The 26,622-nt window shown below is 37.4% G+C and overlaps 1 protein-coding gene across 1 annotated transcript in view; it reads left to right on the top strand.

Moving 5' to 3' along the window:
* FAF1 (Fas associated factor 1) overlaps positions 1-26,622 on the top strand; it is a 172,689-nt gene that overhangs the window by 121,166 nt on the left and 24,901 nt on the right. The window contains exons 13-15 of the mRNA XM_086463159.1: positions 4,353-4,507; positions 17,411-17,547; positions 20,120-20,208. Of these exons, the coding sequence (XP_086319285.1) occupies positions 4,353-4,507; positions 17,411-17,547; positions 20,120-20,208 (381 nt within the window). The remainder of the gene's footprint in view (positions 1-4,352; positions 4,508-17,410; positions 17,548-20,119; positions 20,209-26,622) is intronic.

Here is a 26,622-nt window from a genome sequence, read left to right as displayed (position 1 = left end):
CTTTATCATATTGTGTGTCCTAGGTATGCTTTGAAAATGCATCTGTAGTTGAGCTGTCTCAGGATCCTGGATGGAGAAATTACTACTTTGCAGGCTCCATTTATCCTGAACACTAATCTACATGGTCTGGTTGAATCTGTAGAGAACAGGTATAGAGGTATAACCCTAGGTTCCCCGGGGAGAGTAAAGCAGCTACGCTATGGCTGATGTCAGTACATAAATTCCAGTTAAGTCCTGTGTTAGTCACCTACATTTTCTTTGCAGTCCTGTCTGATGTGTGTGTTAGCAGTCTGTCCTTTCATTCTTAAATTAATTCTGAACTTTTGGATATTTTTTTTTTCTATAAATTTTTGCTAAAACATACCAGTTTAGTAGTCTCACTGTGTGCCTACACACCCTTTATTCTGCTTCATCTTTCACATCTGAAAGATTAGTCCTGGGTATGGGTCTCTCTTCAGCATTCTCTGTACTTGATATTAAATAATGAAAGTTTATTGAAATTGTCTGCCACACTCTACATTTCCTCCTTTTTTCAAAGCCTATGATTTGTAGATCTTATTTGAGTTGTTTTAATTACTGGATATTCTTTTCATTGTGTAAGACATCACTACAAGTTGAATTTACTGAAACAGAGATACAGCAGTATAATAGGATCAAATATTTGGAAGACGAAAGTAGATTAAATCAAGCTTAAAATAAAACACAGCTTTACCTGGGAGGGTAGTTAGCCATTTGAGCAGCTTACTGTGGTTCATACAGATTCTCTGTCACTGATGTTTTTTTGAGACTAGATGTTTTACTGAAAGATTAAATTATGAGTTAGTTTAGGGATGTCTTATGTCATGTATGATACAGAAGATCAGATCAGAAGATTTCATAGAATCATAGAATGGTTTGGGTTGGAAGGTGCATCAAAGATCATCTAGTTGCACTCGCCCTGCCATGGCAGGGACACCTCCCACTAGACCAGGTCGCTCAAAGCTCCATCCAACCTGGTCTTGAACACTTCCAGGGATGGAGCATCCACAACTTCCTTAGGCAACCTGTTCCAGTGTCTCACCACCCTCAGGGTGACGAACTTCTTCCTTGTATCTAGTCTAAACCTGCCCTCTCCCAGCTTCCAACCATTACCTCTCGTCCTGTCACTGCAGGCCTTTGTAAAAAGTCCCTCCCCAGCCTTCTTGTAGGCCTCACTCTCACTTTAGGAACCTGTGGGCTACAGTTTAGTTCAGATCACCTTGGTATTAGAGAAGATTTGCAGTCTGCTTAGGGAAAAAAGATTGTGCATGATAGAGTAGCTGTGTCCAAAAAGGCTAATCATATGATCTCCAAGATCATCTTAGAGAGGTGGATCAAATTGTATACTTCAAAGGCTTAAATATGTACAAATGTGTCCCTTTGTTCATTTAAATTGGCTTTCACTGCATAAAACCTGGAGGAAAAATTAAGATCTTGGTTCATTAGTCTACCACTGGATATTTTTTTTTTTTTTTTAGTGGTTAAGATTTTATGCTGAGTATATAACCCCTGACTCATTGTATTTTTGAGAAATCCAAGCCAGAACAGACTAGTGCTCTATTAGTAGGCTGTTTCTATGGAAGTTCAGACTGTTCAACAGTTTAGTCAGCCTATTTGATTAGTATTGACTAAAAAATTCCCAGTATTAGTCATCACAGAATCCTAGAATTTACACTGATTTTTCAAAGGCTTGAAATAAACCCAACAAAAACCTACTTATAAATACGTACTACCATGGGTTAGTAAAAAAACCAAAACACAAACCACGCAACAACAGCAACAACAACAAACTCCAAGCCATGAGCCTTTTGCAGTAATGCATTTTTCTGAGGGGAAATTGTCCCTGGCTTCCACTAAGATTTTTCAAAATAGTGTTTTAGACTTCACTTCCTCCTGCTACCTCTTTTCGTTTGTCCTAGCAGTGTGCCTATGCCCGACCTTAACATTTTGGATGAAATGTCAGACACAAGTACCGTCTTTTATATGTGATAGAGTTTAGTCTTTGCATGGCAAGATTTGTTGATGCAACAAAAATTACATTCACTTGTAAAGTACCTCAGTGTAAACAGCTATTGTGTATGTGCCTGTTCTGTTTACTAAAATTTGTCCCTAAATCTTTAAGCCTAAAACTGTACATATTTTGAAACATTCCGTTGTATGGAAACTCATATTTAACAGTTTCATGGGGCTGTTTCTTTGGAAGTAAAAGTGTTTCTCAAGAGCCTTTTTTTTCTATCCGCTACCAGTGAAAAGAGGAGAGCAAAGCCATCCGCTTACCACAAAGCAGTGCCACCACAAAGGAAAGATTAAGGGTTTAGAGAGAGGTCAATGTGGGTTTTTCTCTAACTAAACACTTTCCTAAAGTTTCCTTGTGGAAAAAATAATGAAGTCATCTCAGAGTTTTTAAAGAATTTTTATTTCTTTTTCACCGTCTGCATTCGCTTGTCTTCTCAGCATGGATGTTTAATCTTTCTAGGCTTTGTGAATTGGTCCAAATGAATAAGTGGTGAGCTGTCTCTCTAGGAGCTAGAGGCTTATTCTAAGGCCCTAATCACTGAGTAAACACATCTTTGCCCTCCCTCTCTTACAACTGCTATATAATAGTTGAGATTCTAGCACAGTAACCTGGATATTGCAGGGATCGACGCTTTGAAATGCAGAATGGCTGATCCTCAAAAACAGACAGTGCCTGATCTTCCCCTGCCTCTTTCTTCTTTTTAAATTAAATATCACCACAGAAATGCTGTTTTATTGCTTGATATTGTGCATCAGTGCCCTGGATTTTCAAGTTTAGTTTCAGTCAACATTGTTGGCTGCGCTTATATGGATCTCTGCATGTTGGTCTTATTAATGGCTCTTTCTGGCACATGCGTATGTGGTTCTGAAGAACATTTAAATTAAATTAGGCAAACATTAATGCAAATTACTAATCCCTTTCCCAAAGTCTAATGTTCAAATGTATTCTTCTTTTTATAAACAGTCATTAAGTTTTACCCAAAGCCAGTATATGAGGTGATATCCATACAGGTTTTTCACAAAGACAGCTTGTCTCAAAATTGCATCCCATGTCTTGCTATATCAATACACATCACTATCTAGTGTTCAGTGTTGTTTCTGATGAAGAGGTTTGAAGTGACTTTAATAGAAGTCTGAAAATAGCATTTATCATATCGTCTCAGCAAACATGTTCAAGTAGGATTTTAGAATAGAGTAATATATATGGATATGGGGGAAAGGAAAGTTGTAGTTTTCTGAATGGTATTTATAATTCATTGAATACCAGAAATAGGTCAGGGTCCTTAACTAGCTCACAGTTTCCCTGTATTTTTCTTAGTCTGCTGTCTATATTTACCTACATATAGACTCACTTTCCAAAAGGTGGTCTGAGATCCTGGGGACACAGCACAGCTCTATGCTGCTGGCAGTGAAGCTCAAATATTACTCGACAAGGTTTCAGAACTTGACACAGAATATTGTTTCAAGAGGCAACAAACACCATCCTCAACACCTAGTCTTTGCTAACGTGGTAACTATGATGAGGTATATCAGCGCTCACAAACTCAATGTGAGATTCGATCCATGTGTTCCCTACTCCTTCCCTTGCATCTTTCATATTCGCAGTGCTGGGGCGGCTACCTTGCTCCTCAGCTCCATGAGAGACATAGCCAGCTGGGCTGACACATGGCCTTTTGACCAGCTACATGTTGACTTACAAAGTCCATGAGAGGCTGGTGTGCTGTAGGCCTCCCCACATCACATGGCTGGATGGAGACCTGCCAAAACATCCAGCATGTAGCATCGCAGGCTTTGGGACTGTAGCAACTGTATTGTTACTTACTGATTTTCCTCTATTTGGCCACAGATAGGGTGATAACAATACTGTATCATTTTTTCAGATTGTTTATAATTGTTTTGTATTGTAGATGCTGTTGTATCAAGAGGTGTGTTCCTTGCTCAGGGAATTGTTCCGAATGTTATCTTTAATGGGCAGCAAGCCAAAAAAGTTCACTCATTTCTTAAGCTAAGTCTGTTAATAAGGTTTTTGTTTTTCATTGAAATGTTGTTATTTTCATTTTCTAAGTATATAATAAATATATCATGTTTTGGTACCCGAAATAAAATATTGGGAAGCATTGAGAATATTTACAGATTTGGAGGGATGGACCATTTGACTTGAAATCTACTGGGTTTTTTTCCCTGTGTGTGCACATTGAGGTATTCGGCACCCTCCGTAAACACCATAGGGTGTACTAACACACAAATCTGCAGCAGTAATTTAAAATTACTAAATCATCTGAGGAAATTTTCACTAATCTTTTCTCATGTCTTTTCAGAGAAAGCTTCTTGCTATCTACCTCCACCATGACGAAAGCGTACTAACCAATGTCTTCTGCTCACAAATGCTTTGTGCTGAATCTATTGTCTCCTATCTGAGTCAGAACTTCATAACCTGGGCATGGGACATGACAAAAGAAGCAAACAGAGCAAGGTAAGACTCTTTGGACTGGAGCAGCTTTTCTCTCAAGGAAGACACTTATCTCTGTATGAAATCTTTTGTTACTTGATTTCTATTTGAACTAAAAACTTCATGCTCATTCTTAGCTGATCAGCGAAGCTGGGCTGGGTGACATTCACTCAAAATTGGACCGTCCTTGTTTTCATTACAAAGTGACTTCTTACTCCTGTGCAGGAAAAAATAGTTGAAGAAATTATTTCCTTCTTTTTTTTTAGTTTATTTTGCAAACATAGTTCTAGGAACATGTCTTCACAGTTTTGCATTGCAGTGCCATAATATTATGGGACACTAATTGTATATACATAGGGGTCACTGCATTAGAACTGTCTGGAATAATAACTACTGTTAATGAAAATCTTATTTAAAACTAACATCCGTGTTATAAATTAATATTAAAAACAGATTATGCAAAAAATTAAAAACTTAATTTTGAACTACAGTTTTCTTGCAGAACATTTCTTTGGTAACGTTCAGGTATTTTGATAGGTTTTAACATAATAAAAGCTATCTTATGTCTTAGAGAGGCTATCATTTTGCTGATCAGTAAAGAATTTAAAAACTGTAGGTTCCACTTCTACATCTTTTGTATGTTACTAACAAATTTTCTTATATATTATATTAAGACCTCTCTTTTCTTTAGTTATATACCAGTTGATCATGATCTATTGAAAATAATGATTTTATGATTATACTTCTTATTTTTAGACTTGTTTAGTTTTCTAACTTGGACCTTATTTCATCACCTATATTTACACAACAGATGACTGCTTGCCAAGATAATGTTTTGCTTATATGACTATAATGAGAGCTATTCTAACTTTTGAACAAAAGATGCAACAGCCATTTGGGCTGGGATAAGGTTGCCACTTTTTTAATTCCATTGATTATTGAACAAGTGAAAGTACATATTTATGTTTCTTTCTCTTGTGACTTGCTAGAATAAAGCATTCATGCATTTGTGTTCATAAATATGTAATATTTCTTTACTGAAAGTGAGCATGGAGAACAGAACAATCTTTTTTTCTAGTACACATTTTAAATGACACCTTTGTTTCACAGGAATTCCTCACTCGACCTTCTGCATTTCATCATTGGATGAATCAGCAGCTATGTTGCTAGTTTGAGTTATTCTAGAGAAGAGTTAAAGATCATGGCAAAAAGCAGTTGCAAAAACACATTAAAAGTTTTTTTAAAAAGAAAAGAGTGAGAGGAAAAAAAACCATCTAGGTTCTTTCATGGGACCAAATACATAGACGGGAAAGTTGCTTAAGTCTTTCGGTATTGCCATTCATGGGCAGTAAGGAGCCTCCTCCTTTTATCCCACAAGTTGGTGTAGAAGGAAACACTATTTCTAAACCATCTGTAGTGGCTAAGTTCAGTTGACTACCTGCTGTTCTATTGTTCGCTTTTCTATTTAATTCTCCTGTTTCTTTTATCTTACAATGACAAAAAATTGCAGTGTAGTTTCTTTTGAAAAACTGTGTTTGAGGGTTTTTTTTATGACTGACGATCAACAGCCATGTAATTGCTTTGTTGTGTTTTACTAAAGAAATCTGTTAAGTAGCACAACTTTGATACACTAGTAATAAGAGTTTGCAGGTTACAGAGACACCTGTGGTGACCAAAGGGACAGAAGCTGCTTATTAGAAAGAGCCTGTACAGCTGTGTCCTATTAACTCCTTATGACACTTCTTAAAACACAAAATAAAGGGCTTGTTTAAGGCTTTATAGCTATTCTCAATGAACCTAGTCACCAATTGTGCAGTGCGATAGGGCTTCATTTTTTGCTTTCTATTAACAACAAAGCAACTGTCATATTAACAGTGAGGTCAAAAAATAGTAAGGGGTAAACAGGGCATGCTGGCTCGAATTAGAATAATTTCTCAGTTGTGTTTAGTGTCATAGCCTGCTCCTTAGACCAATTTCTTCAGAGGGGGCATGATGCTTCCTTCTCCCGTTGGATAGCACCAATGCACTCTGGGCACTCCTATAGATAAATACTCAGTACCTCTGTTTAATTAGTGCCCTTCATTATGTGATGTAGGGATAGTGGTCCTGGAGCCTATTGTGTTCTATATCCTGTGAAGACAGTGCACATAGCTTTTTTTATTGGAATGGTGAGAAGACAAGGGCAACAACAGAAGGAATTGCTTTTTGCATGCTGGTGTAGCCCAAGAGCAACGTATTTGTGCTGTTACAATGGCATTAGGGGAAAAGCCCAGGTGGGAAGGCAGAGGAATCAGGCCCACTTTATTTACAGCAATCAATAGGGACACCTCAATGCCAGGAGTAAAAGGCAGGTTTTCAATCCGTAGCATGGCGTGAATGAATTCAAACAGATACAGATACTTTCCTCATATAAGCCAAAAATCTTGAATGTTCTGATATTTTTCTTGCTCTTTACTGTCCTCTTTCTGACCTCTATGGATGTCATTCTGTTCCAAAACCAATCTTAATAGTAGTTTCCATTTTTCTCATTAATGAAATGGGGGTCTATCCTGAACACTGTAGACCAAAAACAGCTCCAAAGTCTTGTCATTCTTCCTGATTTTTAATGTGTTTCTCAGCTGACACTTATGTAGGGACGTGCTTTGAATCTTGCATTACTGTACACTAGCACTTTTCATTTGAAATCTCTCCATCTTGTGCGTCAACGCCCATTGCAATAGAGTGAAGAGAGTTCTGCAGGGAGGACTAGAAGTAAAACACTGTGCAGGTGCCAGGGTAACAGTTAGTGGGAGTGCAAGAGCATAAGCATTACGACTTTAGGAGTCAGATTTTTTAAAAATTTCTAACTAAGTATTTGTCAAACTGAAGGAGAACTCTAGTTAATACAGTTAAGAGGATGTTTTGTTTTGGCTTCCACAGCTTTTAATTGCCTCTGACATAAGGTTTACAGGAAAGGGAACAATTATTTCGGGTAAGTGCTGCAAATTATGGAGAAAAAAAAAATAATTAACCTTCATTTAGGAAAATAACATAGTGTTTTTATAATACTGTTAAGGAATCTACATGAAAGCTTTATCATTTATAGTTTAGACTTAGTGAGCAACTTTGGAATATTCTTTTAATTTATGTTGTCCATGGTCAAAGGAGGAAAAAACCCCATGACACTACAGGTGTCTTTTACTTTCTTGTTATATTCCGCTCGATTTGGTGGGAATCATGAGCCTAAAACCCGCTGTTTCCTTTCCATTGCTTTCTGTGAAGGTTTACTACTGTGCCACTCCAAACAGCAGAAATACACTTATGGGAGGTGTCAGGGCAGTAGTGGTGTTTGACAGCAGTGGTGTTGGCAGTTCTGGCCCTACCTTTTGGTCCAAGCATGCGGCTGCAGCAGCTCACCAGCTGCATCAGGCCATCGCATGGGCTAAGCGATAACTCAGATTTCCAGAGAGGTTATAGGATGGACAAGCAGGAGAGCCAGACATGAGCAGCTATAGTTCTGGCACTTTCTGGCTTCAAAGAGTTGACTAAATACCATTTAATATAATTATGTGTGTGTGTATGGGAGGTGTTTACATGTGTATGCAAGCACTATTTTGTTAATTCATTAATATACAGTAATGTATTTATATCCAGGACAGATATATAGTGACTATATACATACATATATACTTGCACATGCACACATACCCTTACGTTTGTACACACAGCATTTACAAACATAGATTATGCATAATATTAACAGATTGCCAATGTACATAATGTTTGCCAAGCAAAGCAATGCCATAACCATAAAACAGTGATTGGAATGTCTGTAGCAGCTTTTTAGCTTTTGATATCATTGCCCTTGGGCACTGTATTTCAAGGTGTTGCCAACTTTTCTCAGCCCTGATGACAGGTACTTGTTAGTTTTAATGTTCAAATGATAGTTTTCCACTTTGCTTAAGCTTAGGAAAGAGTTAATTGACTAAAAAGCTTCTCAGCAGCAGGTTGTCTTCACCTGCAATTTCATCATCAGGCAATTAGCCATATTCACAGTTGCTGACCCTTAATACTAACCCACTGAATGATGCATGCCTGGATGAAGACCAGTTGACCATATTACTCCAGCTCCCCAATCGTATTTGATCCATCAGCAAATATATTGCAGGTGTGGGGTCTGTGAGAGCTGGACTTGGCGAGTTAATTTCTCTCTGCCTCTTCAGGAGTGACTGTAGACTCTGTATACGTTGCTTGCAAAACTGTCGGATGTGTTCTTTAGGCACTAAATCCTTAACAGGTTTCCCAGAACAGTGTGAAAACCTTTTCTATTGTATTTTGCAATATTTTATTTATTGTACTTTAATAGCAATACAGTGCCAGTCAATAAAAGCAGGTCAAAAGTCTAATTAATGTTTTAAAAATAGAGGTTCTCAAACACCAGGCAAGTTTGTAATTTTCTGTATGGTTTGTTTTGAGGAGTAAGAGGAAAGAAGGTGAGGAGGGAACCCTTCTGTTCCGTGATTACATCCCACCCGCTCATTTTCTCCTTTTCTCCTTTGCTTTTGATTTTAGTGGCGGTCTTAACAGAATGTCAAGATCAATTTGCAGCATGGTTTAACTCAAGGTTTGCATTCTGCCAGCAGCGATTGTCCTAACGAACAATGCCGTGTGTTCTTGTAACTTCAGAAGCTTTTAGAGGGCTCATGGCAAGGGCAGCATCTAATGACTTTATTAGTGTAGGGTTTCAAAATGGGCTCAATAATTGTTCGCATGTCTTTGTCATCTAGTCATAATTACTGCATATTATTGTTCAGGGTTGCGCTTGTGAATAGTTTCCTAATAGCACTGAAACGAAGAAAAAAGGAAAAGACTAAAAGGTGATTGTGTCTTTAGATGGAGAACAAATCTGCCTGTATATAGATGATGGTTAAACTGTTTATTATATACCCACCAGAAAAGGTAAACTATCCATACTTAAATATTTATGTGCTTCAAGGTAGTTTCATGTTAGTAGTCTAAAAATGTCCAAATTTGGAAAACTAAAAACCAGAAGAGAATGCATTTTAATCTGATTGTGATTACTAACATGGGGATGTCTCCATAATATTCAACTGTAAATAGAAAGTAGTCTCTCTGTTGATCCGACTAAGGTTTTCAGTGCATCATTTTATATGACTATAGTGATGCTTTATGGTCATCTGAAAAAAAAAAATTATTAAAACCACAGGAGTTAACTAAACTGATACATTTGTAAGCATATATTTTAAGTCCCGACTATAAAACCAAATCCTAAAGCAAGTTCTGCCCCACTGTACTCAAACTAGTTTATTAAGCTTGTTGAACAGAAAAGGTGAAAGAATAAAGCTCTGTAGTGTCCTGTGCAAAAGAGATGAAGACAGAAAAACAGGTAGTCAAGACAGACTTGTTGCACTGTTTAGAGGAAGGAGAAAGAAGTCCTTCACAGCTCCATCTAACTACAGGAGTCCACAACTGGCCCAGTGAGGTCTAATGCCGCATGGAACTGAAGCTGTAGAGAAATTTAGCTGCATCTATGCACCTAAATCAACTGTCTGAAGAAATCATTTTGCTGGCAGAGTCAGAATTGTTCATACCAAAATGCAGCTGAAAGGCGTGAGTGAATCAACTTGGTACTGCAGGGTGCCCAGTCAGGCCCAAGAATCCTTGCAGAAGTGCAGGTGCCCATCCTCTTCCTTTAGGTTAGGATGACCCTGCTTTGACCACTCACCTCTCCTTTTTGTCGCTGTTCTGACTGTCTGTGGGTCTTGGAATGCTGCAGATAACAGCGTTCAGTCCATGCCTGTCCAGAAAGTTCAACCTGCATCATTCCAGACCAATGGTTGTCTGATCTAATCTTTGGTGTGAGGGAGATTTCTCAGCATTTCTCCATAACCAGTTCCAGTACTCGACTTTCACTCCCTTTAGGCAGTTCACGCTAATATTTAACTGAAGTTTCTCTTTCAGCAATCAGTAACAATTATATCTTGGTTCACTCAGTAGGCAATGAGGTATTTTCTCCCTTTCTGCTGCTGTGTTCTTTGGACTTCAATGGCGCTATTATGTTTTCCTGCAATTTCCTTATACTAAGCAACTGTGATTCCTTCAGCCTTTCCTTGTAGCTCGTCCTTTTGTAGATGTTTGTTATTGCAACCTTTATATGGTCCTTTTGTAATTGGTCCACATCTTTGCAATGCATTGTGCCTAAAACTGCCTTCTCAGTGCTAAATACAGAAAGAGGATTATTTCATGTTGTACAAACCGTGCTTCTGTTTACTCACCCCAATATGATGCTTGTCTCTTTCACATCATGACTTTTCATCTTCCGTTACTGCTTGATTCTTATTCTGTATTTGTGCAATTGTTACTCCTACTTGAAGGCTTTCATTGACCTTGTTGAATTGCATTTTACTTGTCAGGACTTCTCCCACTTGTGAAGATTAATCTGGATTCTTTTACTGACTTTAAATGTGCTTGTAGTTTCTCCCGCTTTAGTGACATCTGTAGAGTAACTGTTCTTATCTAGGTTTTTATTAAATCTACCTGTAGCAAGCCTTGAATATTCCTTAGCAAATCAATATTACATGCCTTTCTAATATGATAGGCAATAATCAAAACTACCACTGATATGCAAGCACATCTTGTGTTTTCCATTTTTAATACAGTGTTTTAGCAAGGGGTCCAGGTGTATTTTATTTATTCTTTTACCATTGCTTTTTGTCTGGTGTCCAGTGGTACCTGAAAGGATGGATTAATGAGTTTCTAGAGGGATGTGTTTCATGCTAAATGGGGTTATAAAGTATTTACCTAATCTGTTTGAACCTTGCAGGATGAAATGGAATCTTCCATGTTTTATGAAGATAGAAAACCCGCTCATCTAGGCTTTACTCTTACATAAAGAAAAAGTGGATAAAATCATGCTTTTTACATCTGAATCCCTGGATATTTAGAGGATATCCACATCATTTCATTCAGGCTTCTTTATACATCTTTAAACCATGCCTTGTATCTGTTACTTATTTCCCCTTGTGTTTGAATCAACAGTTACGACCCTATCAATGTGGGTAAGACAATAACTCTGTATTATGGAAACTACAGAGAGCAAGCTTATTTTAATACACCATTTCAAGACCTCAGCTTTTACTTTTTAAAAAAATGTAAATACCTAACACAAAAATGTTATTTTTACATTAACATTTTAATGAGTCTTATGTTGACTTTGCACAGTATATAATTATTACTAAAAATAGTCAGAAATCTTGCATATTTGATATTAATCACTGTTTTCTTCATGGTCAAGAAAGCAGTTACCTTTTTTCACACACATTTCTGAAGTTTTAAAGTTTCTTAAAGTGAGATTGGCCTTGGGAAGTATCTGGTCATAAATAAATCACCTTTTATGATCCAAAATCATCCCGGTTGTGTACTGAACACCAGTTCAGACTGAAAGGGATTAGATATTTTAGAAAAGGCTACCAGATTTTGTCTTCCTGCTGCTTTTGAGCAGGACTTCAGGCTGAGGTGATAATAGCAAAAAAACATCTCCAGTGCAGCCTTTCTGCTAGAAAGTCCTTTGCACGAAGCATAGCGGGTACCATGTGCCAAAAGGCCTCATTTTAGGAAGAACTTTTCCAAAGTTTTCCCACCAGTGTGTAAAAATTAAAAGTAACTACAGGAAGATTTATATGAATAAGACTGTAACAAGTAACCAGATCTCTGTTGTTTATGTGAGTAGAGAAAATAAGGAAAAATTGATCTGAAATCCTATGCAATTTTTTAATATTTATTTTAATACATTTTATCCATACATTTGAGAGGAGAGGTCTGTCTGTATGAAGATAATTTGCCCCTTAGTACACTGGACAGATTTGCTAATACAATTATTAATTAACCTTAAGGTGTTGGGGAGAGTTTAAGGAAAGCAAAAGCAAAGGAGAGCCTTCAGTTTTTGTTTGAACATACGAAAAACATTCAAAATGTAGCGTCAGGTGTCCCTCTTTGCACATTCCAGGAGTACGCTACAATGTACGATACGCAGCTTGTGCTGCGTTAGTTTCCTTCTGCAGGTTTCCATGACAAAAAAGCTAGAATTAGCATTTTAGATTTAGTTACTCTTTCTGCAACTATACTATGCTATGACTGCTTGACATTTTTATTTTATTCATAATGTCTTGGGAAGATAGATTAATTTGGGGATGTATGCAGAGCTATTCATCCTATCAGATTGTATCGTCAGTTTTATTCCAGTAGGTAACTGAAAATTGATACCACAATGGAGGACAGGCAGCGAGTCATCAATATTTGGTTTCCATGATGACTGGTGGGTGGTGTGCACGTTTTTGAAAACCATGCCAGTTGCCACTTTTCTGAGTGGAAAGAGAAAGGAGTCTCAGTTCCTCTGCTTTTTTAGAGTCCTGTGGCTGGATCAAGGCCGAGGGCAGCAGGCAGCAGTGCTGTGTGGCACTGTGATTTTTAATGGAAATGCAGAGGACTTACAGTGTCAGCAATTTTTTTGCTAAGTTCTTCCTTTAATTGCTCTTCAGTTCTTTGTGAATTATTCCTCTACTAGGTACAAGTAGATACCACTTTGAACCAGTTCACATTGAAAAAGACAACATGACAGTTTGGGAGACAACGAACTCTTCTGCCTTGTGCACCCTTTAGAGATTGGGCACCAGAGATGCTCTTAGCTTACTGAACTGTTTAAATTGAAATATTAAAGGAATATTTACAGTTTTCTAAAGTATTTAGCATCACAGATATTTTTGTTTGCTTGTTTCTATTCATGGTCTGGTAAGGAGGGGATCTTGCATAATCACGGATCCAAACTTGACTGCGGTAGCTCCTGTCCATATGAATAACAAAAATGTGAAACAACATAATACATGAGCAGGAGATACATAAAGAAACTATGAGATAATACCAGTCATTGTAATGATGAAACATCTGTTGGGAACAGCTGCCATCTCCCACCCAGGGGTTGGCTTACTCCTTTGGGCTCCCCCTCTCAAAAGGCAATACATATTTTGTGGTGTAAATAGGTATCCTATAGATCAAAAGCTTTCCAGACATCAAAAAATACTGAGCTCTGAGACTTTTGATGATCAGTGCTTCGGCCAGAGGTGGCCATTTTTGGTGTTAAAAATTAAAAGCTGCGCATTCTCACAAAAACATATTATTGGTAAACCCTAGCATTTACAAAGTTCTGCATAACACATCTGAGATCAGGAGCTATGGTAGACTTAAGCTGTGATAAGTATTCCCTTTGGTTTTGAGACTCAGTAATATTTTAAACTGTTTTCAGTAGATTTTTAAAGCTGTTATTTTTTTTTTTGTAATTGCCTGCTAGGAGCTCTTTCAAGTAATATTAAATAAATTGCATTTTATTATAAAATTACAAAAAAGTTATGCCAGGAGTGTATTTTAATATGATGTGCCACATGTTAGCTGGTAGGGAATGATAACATGCTTCTCTAGGAAACTAACATGCTGCAAACATGATAGCTCTTTGCACAGGTTATCTCGGAGTGCACGTGGAGGGATAACTGCTGTGCAGTGATCAGCAACCCCCCAGATTAACATTGTCTTTTCACCAGAATAATTTTTCCTGTGTGCCGCTTTTAACTAAGGGGTGAACTATGTCTAAGAGTTAACACCTGTTCAATATACATTTAAAAAAATTAAGATAAATTTGTAATTTTTTTAGGGTTTGTTTCTGCATTTGCCAAGCCATGGTCAGTTGCCATGTTTGTTCTGTAGTTTAATAACTGCTGGTTTCTTTACTAGTGGGTCATGAAAGAAGTAAAGAAACTATGCTGTCTGCCAAAACTCTGACTTTTCTTGAGGAACTTTATTCTTGTAACTTTTGAGATTTTTTTTAATAGATTTTTCCTTCACAAAATCCTTTTTTGCCTCTCTCATACCTCTCCCTCCTTGACTATTTTTGTAATTTAAAAATAAAAGAGTAGTAGGATGCCATTTGCCCTCCCTTTCTGGCAGCATTCCTCTATTTCCACTTTTGGTTAGAGATCACAGTAATCGAGCGTGTTGTGGAAAACAGTTCTCCCTGGAGGGACATCTGGCTCTTTGATGCACTCCACAGGCAATTCTCTTGGCAGCTCTGGAGATGCCACTGAAAGATCTGGCACACTTCAGTTTAGATGAAAGTAAGAGAACGCCTTGTTAGTGATGTGCAGAGTAAGATACTGGTTATTGCACCAAATTGTTTTGGTCCTACTCACATACTTCTGACAGTAAATATTAGCACAGAGGAGATTATTATTTTTTTTCTGGATATGGACGTGGAAGAAAGTTAAAAGGTCTACAAATGCACAATCACTAAAGGCAGAAAAGGGAAAAAAAATGCAAAATTAGTTAAGCAGTTGCAAAATCTATTGAAAGGCATTAGAAAAACTGAACAGGGATCATGAATGAAAATTCAATTCCTACTCATCTGGTAAAATGAAGAGACTTGCTATGAGTAATTGCTGCGCACTTTCCACTGACCTGGTGAAAAGCACATGTGTGAGTGAGTAATCACTGGTCAACAGGAGTTAGATGGTGTAGGTGTTGGAGATTGCTGCTGCTATCTCTTTATTCAGTGCTGCATCGTTTGACTACCTTCACATTTTTCTTGGCTTTACTACATTTTGATTCAACAGATAAGTGGGGTCTGTCTTGGTTCCAAAGGGCAGGATCTATTTTGATGGATCGTGTTAGTGAGAAGAGTTTCTTGTGTGTATTCTCTCTGCTCTGAAGATAACCACCAGCTGGTCATTCATCCCCCATGAACATACTCTTCACAGCTGCCCATGCTGTAATCTGGACTTCATTATTCAAAGTTGGAAGTGGTGGGAAGAAGAGTTGTTTCTCCTTACTCCCCCAAGACAGACAAAGGCTGCCTGATGGCAGTGGTGGCAAATCTGTGGCATTCGGGTCAGAAGCTGCTCTTGTAACTGGTACGTGAGTGAGATGGCTGCTGTCCCTGTGAGCTGAGCAGATTGCAACAGCAGCATAGGAAGGGAGGTGGTTTGAAAGACAAACAACAAAACAAAACAACAACAAACCAACACCTTTGACTAGTGCAACTAATGTAATAGTCTATTTAGTTTTGTTCCTTCTAGTATTATTCTCTACAGCACTTTTTCACCTCCAGGTAAGTATTTTGTTTTCCCATTGAACTTAAGTGCTTTTCTTCTGTGGTGTGTTGAACTCTGTTAAACAGTTTTAATACACAGGTTTCAGGAATTCAGTTTAATTGTCCACTGTTTTTATTACTTCCAGGAGTGAAACCTCGAACTCATATAAGTCATTTTGTTGTGGAAGATCACCATTGACTTCTGTGAGGCCGAGATTTCACTTATGTATTGCCACCTTGAAAACCAAACATCAAAACCCCTTATTTAACTTAAGAGTTTCTATGTCCAGACTCTATGGAGACTTTATCTTTACTAGATGGTGTGTCTCTACGTAGCTATTTCTGACAAGAGCAGTCTCTGGCATTTTTGACATTGTCTTTGTGTGTGATCGTTCTGAATTTCAAAAGACAGGGAATCAAAGAGGCAAGGAAAAGTCTGTGTCAGTAACATTTATGGCTTTGAAATACTCACTAGCTACCCCTGCTCATTGTCTTCGATCCAGCTGTGGCCATAGTTATGCTACAAATTGTCTCTAAGGAAGGGTTATTTTTTTATACTTCAGGTGCCTCAAACAAGCCCAATGTTGTATTCATCAGGCTTATCAATTTTTAGCCATTTCATTAGATACAATATATATTGATTGAAAACAATACAATTTTGAATCTTTTCAGGATCTTTGAGAAGAAATGACTTGGAGTGCTTGACATTTTAATGCAGTTTGTCTTTTCAAATAGATTTGGCTTCTAATGCATGTGACAACAGGACTTTGCTCTTCAGTTAGAGCATACATTTCAGAGTAGTTGTTACCTAAAATATTATCATAAGGCATAAGAAAACACACGATTTAAGTTGCCTTTCATGAACATAATTAAGAATTAATAAGCCTGTACCAGTGGCTAGTCCTCAGAATTTCCACTGTTTTGCCTTTTGTGACCCATGTTATTAAAAGTCCATTATTTTTACAGACTTTATTAAATTGGATCTTATTAAAGCATTCTATATTTGCATTTGGTCTTTCATAATTCATTATTATTATGACATTTACTTTTTACCATCAGATCTGAAAACATATCATAAGCTACCCTTTTCTCTTGAAAGAAATGCTAATTTCAAACAGTCCTCTAATGGAAGAGAAAAGCTTTATCAGTTTTTTCATTTATTCAAGATCGTGTTAAGAATACTAATGCTAGACTTCTGTATGCTAATATCCAAGAGCTTTTTTTGGTCAAAAGCTTAGAATTATTGTTTTTAGACCACACTGCTAAGTATGTCACTGGCAGGGCACTAGTACAATAAGAAAATACAGTTCTGAAGTACCATGTTTTAATTCTATGACTGATAAAAATAATTTCCTGGTCTTTCATTATTAAATTATGCTTTCATATGAAATTAGACTATTTTTATATGTTGCCATGCTTACTAGATCATGGCTTTACTTAGTTTCTGTTTAGAAGTTTTTAACAATTGATTTAGCATTGTTATCTTGGGGGGCGTTAGTTTTGAATTATAGCCTGCGGAATAGAGTAGCAGGAAATGGAATTCTCCATCAAATAAATCACTGTCTCAACCAGTTATTAATTATTTTAATTTAGACAATCTGGATTCTATCATATCTGTAAGTACTGTCATATTTTAATCATAAAAAGGGATAAAGAGCTCTAGAATTGAATGCAGAAGCCTAGATGTTAAACAGTAGATAACACGCAGTTAAACTGCTGAATTTAGCATAGTTATTTTTTTAAAACTAACTTAAAAACCACCTCTGGAACGTTAACTATTTTTTTTCCCCACACAGGTTTCTGACAATGTGCACTAGACACTTCGGGAGTGTTGTAGCCCAAACAATTCGAACTCAGAAGACAGACCAGTTTCCGCTTTTCCTTATTATTATGGGAAAACGATCATCTAATGAAGTATTGAATGTAATACAAGGTACGGTTCTTGCTTTATATTTAAAATGTTTTTTATGTGAGTATTGAAACTGTTAGAAGACATCTTTGCTAACCATTTCTTTTTTAAGATGTTCAAAATAGTAATTTATTGCATAAAAGAAGCTTTCAGTTGCCATGATATAAATAGCTACTATTCATAAATGTATTCATTAACGCAAAATTAGAGATTGAAGTTGCCATGACTGTAGTAGAATCATAGTTTAAGTTTTTCATTTTTCTAAAATACAAGCCAAATTTCCTAAATAAGGAGCTACACTTGGTTTTCCAAATTTATACTCAGATCATGCCATGCCAGAATGCACTTAGTTCTTTGTGTGTAGTTCCTTGTTAATATGTGGACTACTGTTGCGTGTGGTGGGCCAATATTTGAACATAAGTTGCTTTTTCAGACCTGCCTGCAGGTTCAGACCACCCTGCAGCCTGCAAAGGGTGAGACCCTAAATAAGATCAGAATTCAAGTTACTAATAGAATCTCACATAAATGAAGCTTTCTGGCTTATATGAGCCATTCTTTCTGGCATAACCATTCCTCTGATTTCGCTGACAGCAAGATGACTTAGATGTGGAGTGATGCCCTTTGACTGCTGTTCTCAGTAACTCTTCAGATTAAAATACATCAAAGAATGGCTGCCTCTCATTTCTTCTGCTTTCTCCACAAGTTTGCCTTCATGACACTGTGTCCTCATTTATTTATTGCTTATGTCTAGCAGTCTTTATTCTCCTCTCCTTGTTTTCCTGAGGAAATTCAGCCTCAGGAAATACTGCCTTTTGCAGACAGCATTACTGTTTCTTTCTGCATATTTTCTTGAGGAATCTGCAGTGCTCCTTTGTGTGGACAGAATTGTTAATTTTGCATAGATTTTGTCTCCTTAGTGCAAGGTAACTGTACAACGTTAATTCATGGTACTTCTGTCACTTATAAAACTTATTTCATACAAGTAGTCTTATAAATAGATTTTCTTCTTTTTATAGCTCTGCAGCATAGTTCAGCACCTGCGTTATCTCACTGAATATCCCACAGTGGTACTTACTGGCTTAAATTACTTAATTGTTTTAACAACTTGATAACTCAGAGTCATAATACAATCCAGCTTTATATTATAATGATCCAAATTATTTCATTGTATTAATGAAGATCTAATGATTTGCCAAGTTTCCTGTAATCTTTTGAACTAAATTTAACTAAAGTGATTACCTGTTGCAGCCTTACTTAAATTTATCCTTTAACAAAAATCAAGAGTGCTGTCCTTGTTATTTTCCCATGAATCGGGACACTGGTATCTTTCAACAATATGCCCTCAAATGAATGGTAGGCTCTGAAGTCATGCGTGTTGTAGAATGTGGGATAACGTTTTCTGCTAAGGTAGCAAATGCTAGAGATGGGAACAATGAGGGTCTTTCAGGGCTGGGTGAGAAGGCATGTTTACAGAAGAGATACAACAATATAGAAACTTAAGTCCCAGTGGCATTTATTGAAATGCAGACTGTCTAAATTTGCTTTTGATTTTTATTTTTTCCTGGGGTTGGAAACTATGGGGACAGTTTTGTTTTCTTTAGTGGTACTGTGGCCTCTGGTTAGTTTACTCCTTTTAAAATGTTGAGCAGCATCACCAGTATAAATCTAGCTCTTGTTGGTATTGTTCTGCTAGGGTCCAAAAGCTGCTTAGGCTGACAGATGTTGAGAGTTTATCATTTTCAACCATTTCTCATGGTCTAAGACCTTTTAACTGCTATGACAAGTGGCTCTAGTGGGTAGTCTAGCCTTCAGTTTAGGAAGAGAAACCAAAGACTGAGTGCATCTTGGTAGGAAATTAACCTTTCAGTCTTACTGAAGACTGGAGGCACACTGGTGGAAAAATGTGAGGAGGTATCTGTTTTCCTATGCATGTGCTGTATTTCTTGATATATAAACAGATTACTTACTTTTCTGCTATTATTAGCTTGAGAAGTTTTATCAGAAGTAAATACACTGAAGAGGATATATTATAATATTTGAAATTTTACTGCTAGTTATACCTGAATAAAAATGCGTGCGCACACATCCATTCAATCACCGTATTCCGTATTCGGTTTTTTTCCCATTCTTTTAAACCAATCCACTTGGATGCTGCTGCCAACATCTTACCTTTTGTTTCCTCACTAAACAATTGCTTCAGTCTCCGTGATTATACCTGGGAATTCTAAAACTGTGAAATCAATTCTGTGTCAGGGAACGCCAGATATATTCCTTTCCTTTAACATCAGCGATTAAAAGAAAAAATAGAGTTATTCCATGCATGCACAAAAGCAGTCATTCAGATTTGAACCACCTAAAAATTTAGCCTATGATCAATGGTTTTTTGTAAAAACAATTTTGAATTTTCAATAAAAAGGCAAACTTTTTTCTCTTTCAAATAAAAAGGCATTCTGCTGAAGTACTTGCATTTTCTACTCTTTACTTTTTTTTTTTTTTTTAAAGTCTGGCTATTTCTCAGGGATTAGTTCTAAAATGACTTCTTTTTTGTTTAATAACTTTAATTATATGAAGTTCAGCTATCTTCCTTTGTTGCTAGGTAACACAACAGTGGATGAGCTAATGATGAGGCTGATGGCTGCAATGGAGATCTTCAGTGCCCAGCAGCAGGAAGACATAAAGGATGAGGTGAGCGGTGAAAGTTACTGCAAATACCTACAGGCTTCCACAAGTCACTGGGGATGCAAAATTATCCAGATGTTTCTTTAGCCAATGAAGTTGGGTATGATGTGTTTTAGGGTCTCTTCCATCAATAGAAATTAAGTCTCCTTGATGTATTTATTTGGGTGTCTCAAAAAAATTCCTTCTTATTGGTCTTGTCATTTGCAGTTTGTTTCCTTTTTCTGAATATTAGTCATGAGTAACCATTTACATTTACAGTGGTGTTATAGAGCTTAATATGCTCATACAAGGAAATGACAATCAGATTTTTTCCCAATGACCAGCTCTAAGTCATAGGTAGAAAACAGAAATAGATTGATATATGTTAAATGTATACATTTAAAAGGAGATTGAAAAACAATCTTAACCAGAACTATGCACGTACTGAGTCATTCAGAACAATGCAGAATGGGTAAATGATGACAAGACTTTGCAACACTAGTGTTTCAATTACACAGAAGTAGACACAGTGAGGAATACAGTTGAAAGATGTTTGTCTGTTACTCTATAAATTGAGAGTGTGATTTTGAAGTAATGAAGTATTTAGGAATTTATAATAATAGGTATGTTGCCATTCAAGATTATTCTTATCCTGTTGTATAGACATTGATTGAAAATAATTCACTAAACACATTCTTCACATTTAAATCTTACATCTCATTAGTACAAGCTTTACAGATTATGGTTATAATAATATGAAGGCACGATATCTGCACAATATCTGTAGTTCCTTTTTTCTTCTTTATTTATGCTACCTGTAATTCATTGGTGAAGAAATGTACTTTAATTTTGTTAATACTGAACACAAATTTTAATATGAGGATTACAACAAAAATCCAAGGCACAATATAATTGAATTTTTTTATTGCATTTTAACAGGAATATGTTGGGTATGGGGTTTTTTTTTTTAGTGGTTTAATAAGAAGGTAAAATTCACATCACAGATGAGTTCCAAGAAAGGTTCAGAATTGAAAACTATAACAGATGATGGAGAGGAATAAAACATAAGGAAAGAAAAGTATATAAAGGATAAGAGCAAATAAGGGGCAGGAGAAGGAACTAGAAGTAGGAGTGATGGGATTGGAACAGAGGGAGGAACAGGAGACCAGAACAGTTGTCCAGAGCAGGGGACATCAGTATTTCTGTGAGAAGGAGGTGGGGGCGGGTGAGATAATGATAGACCTGTCCTAAGAGGATAAAACCAAGTGGGTTTGCAACTGAGAAACATCTGGGTGTAAGGGAAACGAAGCTTAAAGGAAGAGAAGACTTGGTAGCCTTGAGGCCGTGATTGCAGAACCGGGAACTGGCTTCTGCTTCCTGAGCTGCTGTCGATCCTTTACTGGATGGCCAAGAACAGCGACCGTCCAGTAACATGTGTCCCCACAGTGGTGATATGGATGTCTCCTGACTTCTTAGTCCAAGTACTCCACCTATGTAGGGAGAAAGAGGAATGAATAAAAATTAATTTTTCAATTTGTCCGAGTCTTCTGAAGTCTTTTCTCACATTTCCTTTTGTGAGAGGACCAGTGACATTTCTTTGCCAACGGGAGTTTTTTCTAACACGCTTGGACGTTCAGAAAACTAATGGAAGATTTCATAAACTTTTGGGGCAGATTTCCAGATGCTGTGGGTTCTATACACGAATAGAATATTTACTTATACCTTGGCTCCACTTGTTACAAGCATGCCAAAAAGGTGATCTCAGACACTTTCAACTTTGAAGCAGGAAGTTTAAAAAGAAAAAATAACTTCGCTTTATGAAATTACTGTTGCAGAGAGGGAGTATTTGACAAGCAGTCTGTACGCAATAGAAGGCTTTAGGCTGGAAAAAAAATACTGCCTTTTTGTGGTTTGCTACATAACATGTAGCTTTCTTGTAAGTCTTGTACTTGACAACTTAAGTGTTCAAACATCAACACCTTTTCTTTTTTAAGATCTTATTGCAGTTGATGCAATTGTTTCACAAATATTACAATAGCAAACAGGATACAGAGTCCGGTTTCTGTTACTGTTTTCTTAATAGCAACAATAAGTCATCGTAAAACCACAAGAATATAAGCAGAAAAATTCTTTTGTGTTTTAAAAAGAGAAGTCATCTATATAGCTTTGCTGTAAACAGAAGTGTGTGAGAGGGAGAGAAATAGAACTAGCAACACTTGTAAATAACAGCATGGAATCATTAATGAGTCAGTTTCTGCAGCTGAACTTCTCCACTTTGGATTTTAACTTGCATGCACATGTCAGCTTCCAGCACAGCTATTGCATAATTCTGTTTAGCACAGCATGTTTTGCAGTGCCCTCTGATGGTTATTTCGGTACAGGATGGCCGTTGCCGCTGCCAGCTAATGGTACAGGTGTTTGCCCTGACGTTGGCTGTAGCTGCTCAGGCATCGCTTTACAGCCAGCTCCCTCTCACTGGTCATCGACTGGTGGTGTAGGCAAGATGCTCAGAACAGCAACACCGACTTATGTCACCTGAGCAAAGTGAGTAATTTCATTACCTGGTGGTAATAGTATGGTTAGCTAAATCCCATGCTTTTATATCCATATATTAGTAAAATTTATGGGTGTAGCTAGTAATTTTTATCAGGCAAATTTGGAGCATATTTCTTTAATGTCATGTACTAAAGTACTGTCATTTAACTAGCAATTGGATTTAATTTTTAGATTTGTAAATTGTGTTTGATTAAGCTTTTCTCACATAATCTCCAAATATATACCTTGAAAACATTGAGATGCATACGTGTACTTGTAGTAATCCAATGTACCTGTCTTGAGGTACGGTGCTGTGTAGTTTAGGCACCCATTTTCTCTCCCAAGATTTCTTAAAGGGAGATCAATCTGCTGTCCCATTCTCTTCCCTGCCCCTCCAAGGCTTCTGGGTCAATCATGAGCCATTGGACCTGTTGCTTGCTGCCTGTTGGCTGTGTTGACCAGATGACATACTGGAAACCTCCTGCCTCTTTCAGACCACGCTGTTGACATGCCATTGTAGATAGCTGGTCTAGCTGTTGTGCTGCCTGCTTTTCTAACATTGCTACTTAAATTGCCATAGTAACAAGACAAAAATAATAAAATATGATCAGCATATTCTGATAAGAAGTGGCCAATGGATAATTAAATGGTGGGTTCAGTGGCATAAACAGCAGCAAGGCTGTATGGCCAGGATACAGTCCCACGCTCGTCAGTGCAGTCAGGTCTAGGGACTGAAGTCCAGCCTCAGGCTGTGTATGTGGAATTACTCTGAGGCTACACTAATGATTTCATACATCTGATGGACATATTTTCCTTTTCTAACCATGTTTTCTTCTCTGGCCCACACTACAAATGTTGATACCTCAATTACTGTTCAGGCAGTGGGGTTGGGGATTTTTGCAACGAGGAAATAAACGCCACTAAGGAGTTTCTCCTGTAAGCAAAAGAGGATGATATCTCAGAGCAGGGACAATCGGCCTTTGCCACTGTTGATCAAGCTGTGAACTGAGATTTTTCAGGGACTGTCTTTGAGAAGAGTGTGTAGTAGAAGTTCCTCTTAAGTGTCAGTGCGTGGTGCTGGACTTAGGAAAACAAATAATAATTGTAAAATATTGTACGCCCTGGAATATCCATTGTTAAACACCCTGTTAGCATGCTTACTTTAATTGGATAGTTAAATAATCGTCTCAGCATGGCATGATGGGCCCAAATAGATCTGAGTTAGTTCCTTTGTGAGACTAATGTGAAGAGATACTTGATTAAATCCTGGCATTACAACGCAACACACCTGTTCTGGGCTGATCCTGAACATTTTTTCCCCATTGCCTGAGGAGGAGGCTTCTCAAAGGATTACAGTAACACTTTTTGACAAGCTTATACAGGGTGGAGTTTCCATGTAATGACAGGGCTCATTTGATGATGTCTCAGTAATGCATTCTTTTTATTTTTGCTGTCAACATCTATTACTGTAGAAGCATTGACTGTTACACAGCTGGTCCAACTTGTCCACATTTAAGTAACAGTAGGTCTCTCGTGTTTATTTTTGTCATTATGCAACACTAGCACTCCTGCTCTCAGATTAGACTTCGAGGTGGAATTGTAATACCCGCAGTTGCTTAAAAAACCTTCTTATTTTTCCAAATACCAATTAAAACCTTCAATTCACTTTAAACTATGCTGACACACTGTTTTATTTAGTGTAAAAGAGAGATACTTAAGAATTTTTAAACTGGAAAAACTGTTGTAAACAGACTCTGACTGAAGATAAGCTGTCGAAAAATGTGGACCTGCAGTGTCACCATCTTTGCTCTCTGATCTTAGGTGACATCTCTTCTTCCTAGATAGTGCTACGGCGTGAGGAAAATATGGGTCCTTCCTGACCAATATCTGGATGGGTTCTAAAAAACATGTAAAAGAAAAAAACTCTAAAACAGCAACATAAATTTACCTTCTTTTCCCTGCTACAGCTCTTTATAAAAGTATGCTTGTGTGTCCATCACAGCACTTTCTTGTGTTAGATGGGGCTTTACTGGCCAAGTGTTATTTTCATAACTTTGCAATAAGAAGCCTGGTATTACCACGTCTTCCTCCTCTTCTGCCTTACTGCTGTCAAATGTAAGGGATTTCTTTTTTTTTTTTATTAATATGATATAAGTTTTAGCTTCCAACACCTTTTCTCTTTCTTCTTCCAAAGAGATATCTCACAGCCACAAAGTAAGCTAGAGAGGATCGGTCCTAGTGTATTTTCTCCTAATCTGTCGTCTGTTTGCCTTCTCCTCCTTCAAATCAGTTGCTTTTCTCCATTCCTTACCTGCATTTGTGCTCTCCAGTTAGAGGATGGCCTAAACGCTTCCATTAGCTGTGCAGGAGACCTCTGCAATTTCTGTTGAGGCACTGAAGCTCACATTAAAATCAGTAGAAATTAGGCATCCGAATACCTTTGATAATACGTGTTCCATCTGACACCGTCATGTGTATCATGGTATATGGTATTTGCACAACAGGTTGTTACGAGAATAAATACATGAAATTCATTAAATTCCAAAGTGCAAAAGCATTATGGTGATGACAGCCATCTAACGAAGATTGTGATTTAACCCCTCAAAAAATCCAATTAGCACATTTACTAATTATTGCTAGTTATAACTAATTAAACTACAGTAATCAAAATTTGATTAAATTTTCCGATTTTGTATTTGCAATATGATAGCACCCCAAAAAATTGGTTTCCCATTGTGTACTTCACTGCATTGACACACCAGCAGGTACGAGTGCTGCCTTTGAGAGTTTACGGCATATTTTGAACTGTGACAAAATGCAAGGTAATGACAGCAGAAAGAAAGAAGATAAAAATAAATATCTCTAGTTCATGTGGCTTTTTGGCCCTATATGTCGATGGCTCCAGTTGCTGAATATTCACTTAGTTTCTCTTACTGAACATCAGCTTTCCCTGCTGTGCAGTGCAGGTGGGTGGACATTGTAGCTGGCTCATTTCCTGTGGAAAGTCACTGCAGGACTGCTTCTTGAAGGTTTTTGGGTTTGTTTTCTTTCTTGTCGCTTGAGGTAATTCCCAAAAATCAGTATCTGGAACAGGGCTTTCAGCCTTTGATATAGCCAGGCAGGATCCTCCCATGGTTCTGCATTGTTCTGCCCCCTCATCCTGCCCCATCCTGCCTCCCCACCTGTGGTTCTGCCACCACAGAAACATTTGTTTGTTTTGTCTTCATCGTTCTCATGTGCCTAACACTTTCTGTGTACATTTTCTCCTTCCATATATTCCCCATCATGTATGTTTAAGTTATACAATGTGCAAGTCTGTCATCTTAGTGAGTCAAATTAATGCCTTTCTTGCACTGGTTTGTTTGGACAAAGGGGTGTTTCTCTTTAACACTCCCATGAATAGCCTTAAGCACTTGCAGATTTTAATTTCAGGAGTGGTTCAGTGAAATGAACTGTCTTTCAGATAAGCATTCAGCGTTTGTAAATACACTCTCTTTTTTTTTTTTTTTTTTTTTTTCCCTTTCTTGTAATAGCCATTTACTCACTGATGCTCTGAGAAATGTTTTCTGTTCATGATTATCTTCTCAAGTTCAGTCTCATCTGGTTTTACTTCACAGTAAAACTGAACCCAAAGGTCAATGGGGAATAAAGTAGAACACTTCTCCCTGAGACCAATCAGGTGCAAAGCTGATTCCTGGGGTTGAATCATTAAATCCTACCTTGAGAAACAACAACAATAAATGTTTACATTTATTGGCCAGTGCTGACTTTTCCAGCAAAATATCCCATCCAAAAGCCAAATGTGTTGTGTACTTTTTTCCCCTGTAGAATCTGCAGGAAAAGGGGTGTTGCTGTCCTAAATGCAATCAGGAATCCCTCTTTTCCATCATCCTGCATCTGAAAATG

The sequence above is a fragment of the Leptosomus discolor genome, chromosome 3 (assembly GCF_034619465.1).
Source record: "Leptosomus discolor isolate bLepDis1 chromosome 3, bLepDis1.hap2, whole genome shotgun sequence".
Taxonomy (NCBI): domain Eukaryota; kingdom Metazoa; phylum Chordata; class Aves; order Leptosomiformes; family Leptosomidae; genus Leptosomus; species Leptosomus discolor.
Note: the sequence above shows the minus strand (reverse complement) of the source record. Positions and strands in the feature narration are given on the sequence as shown.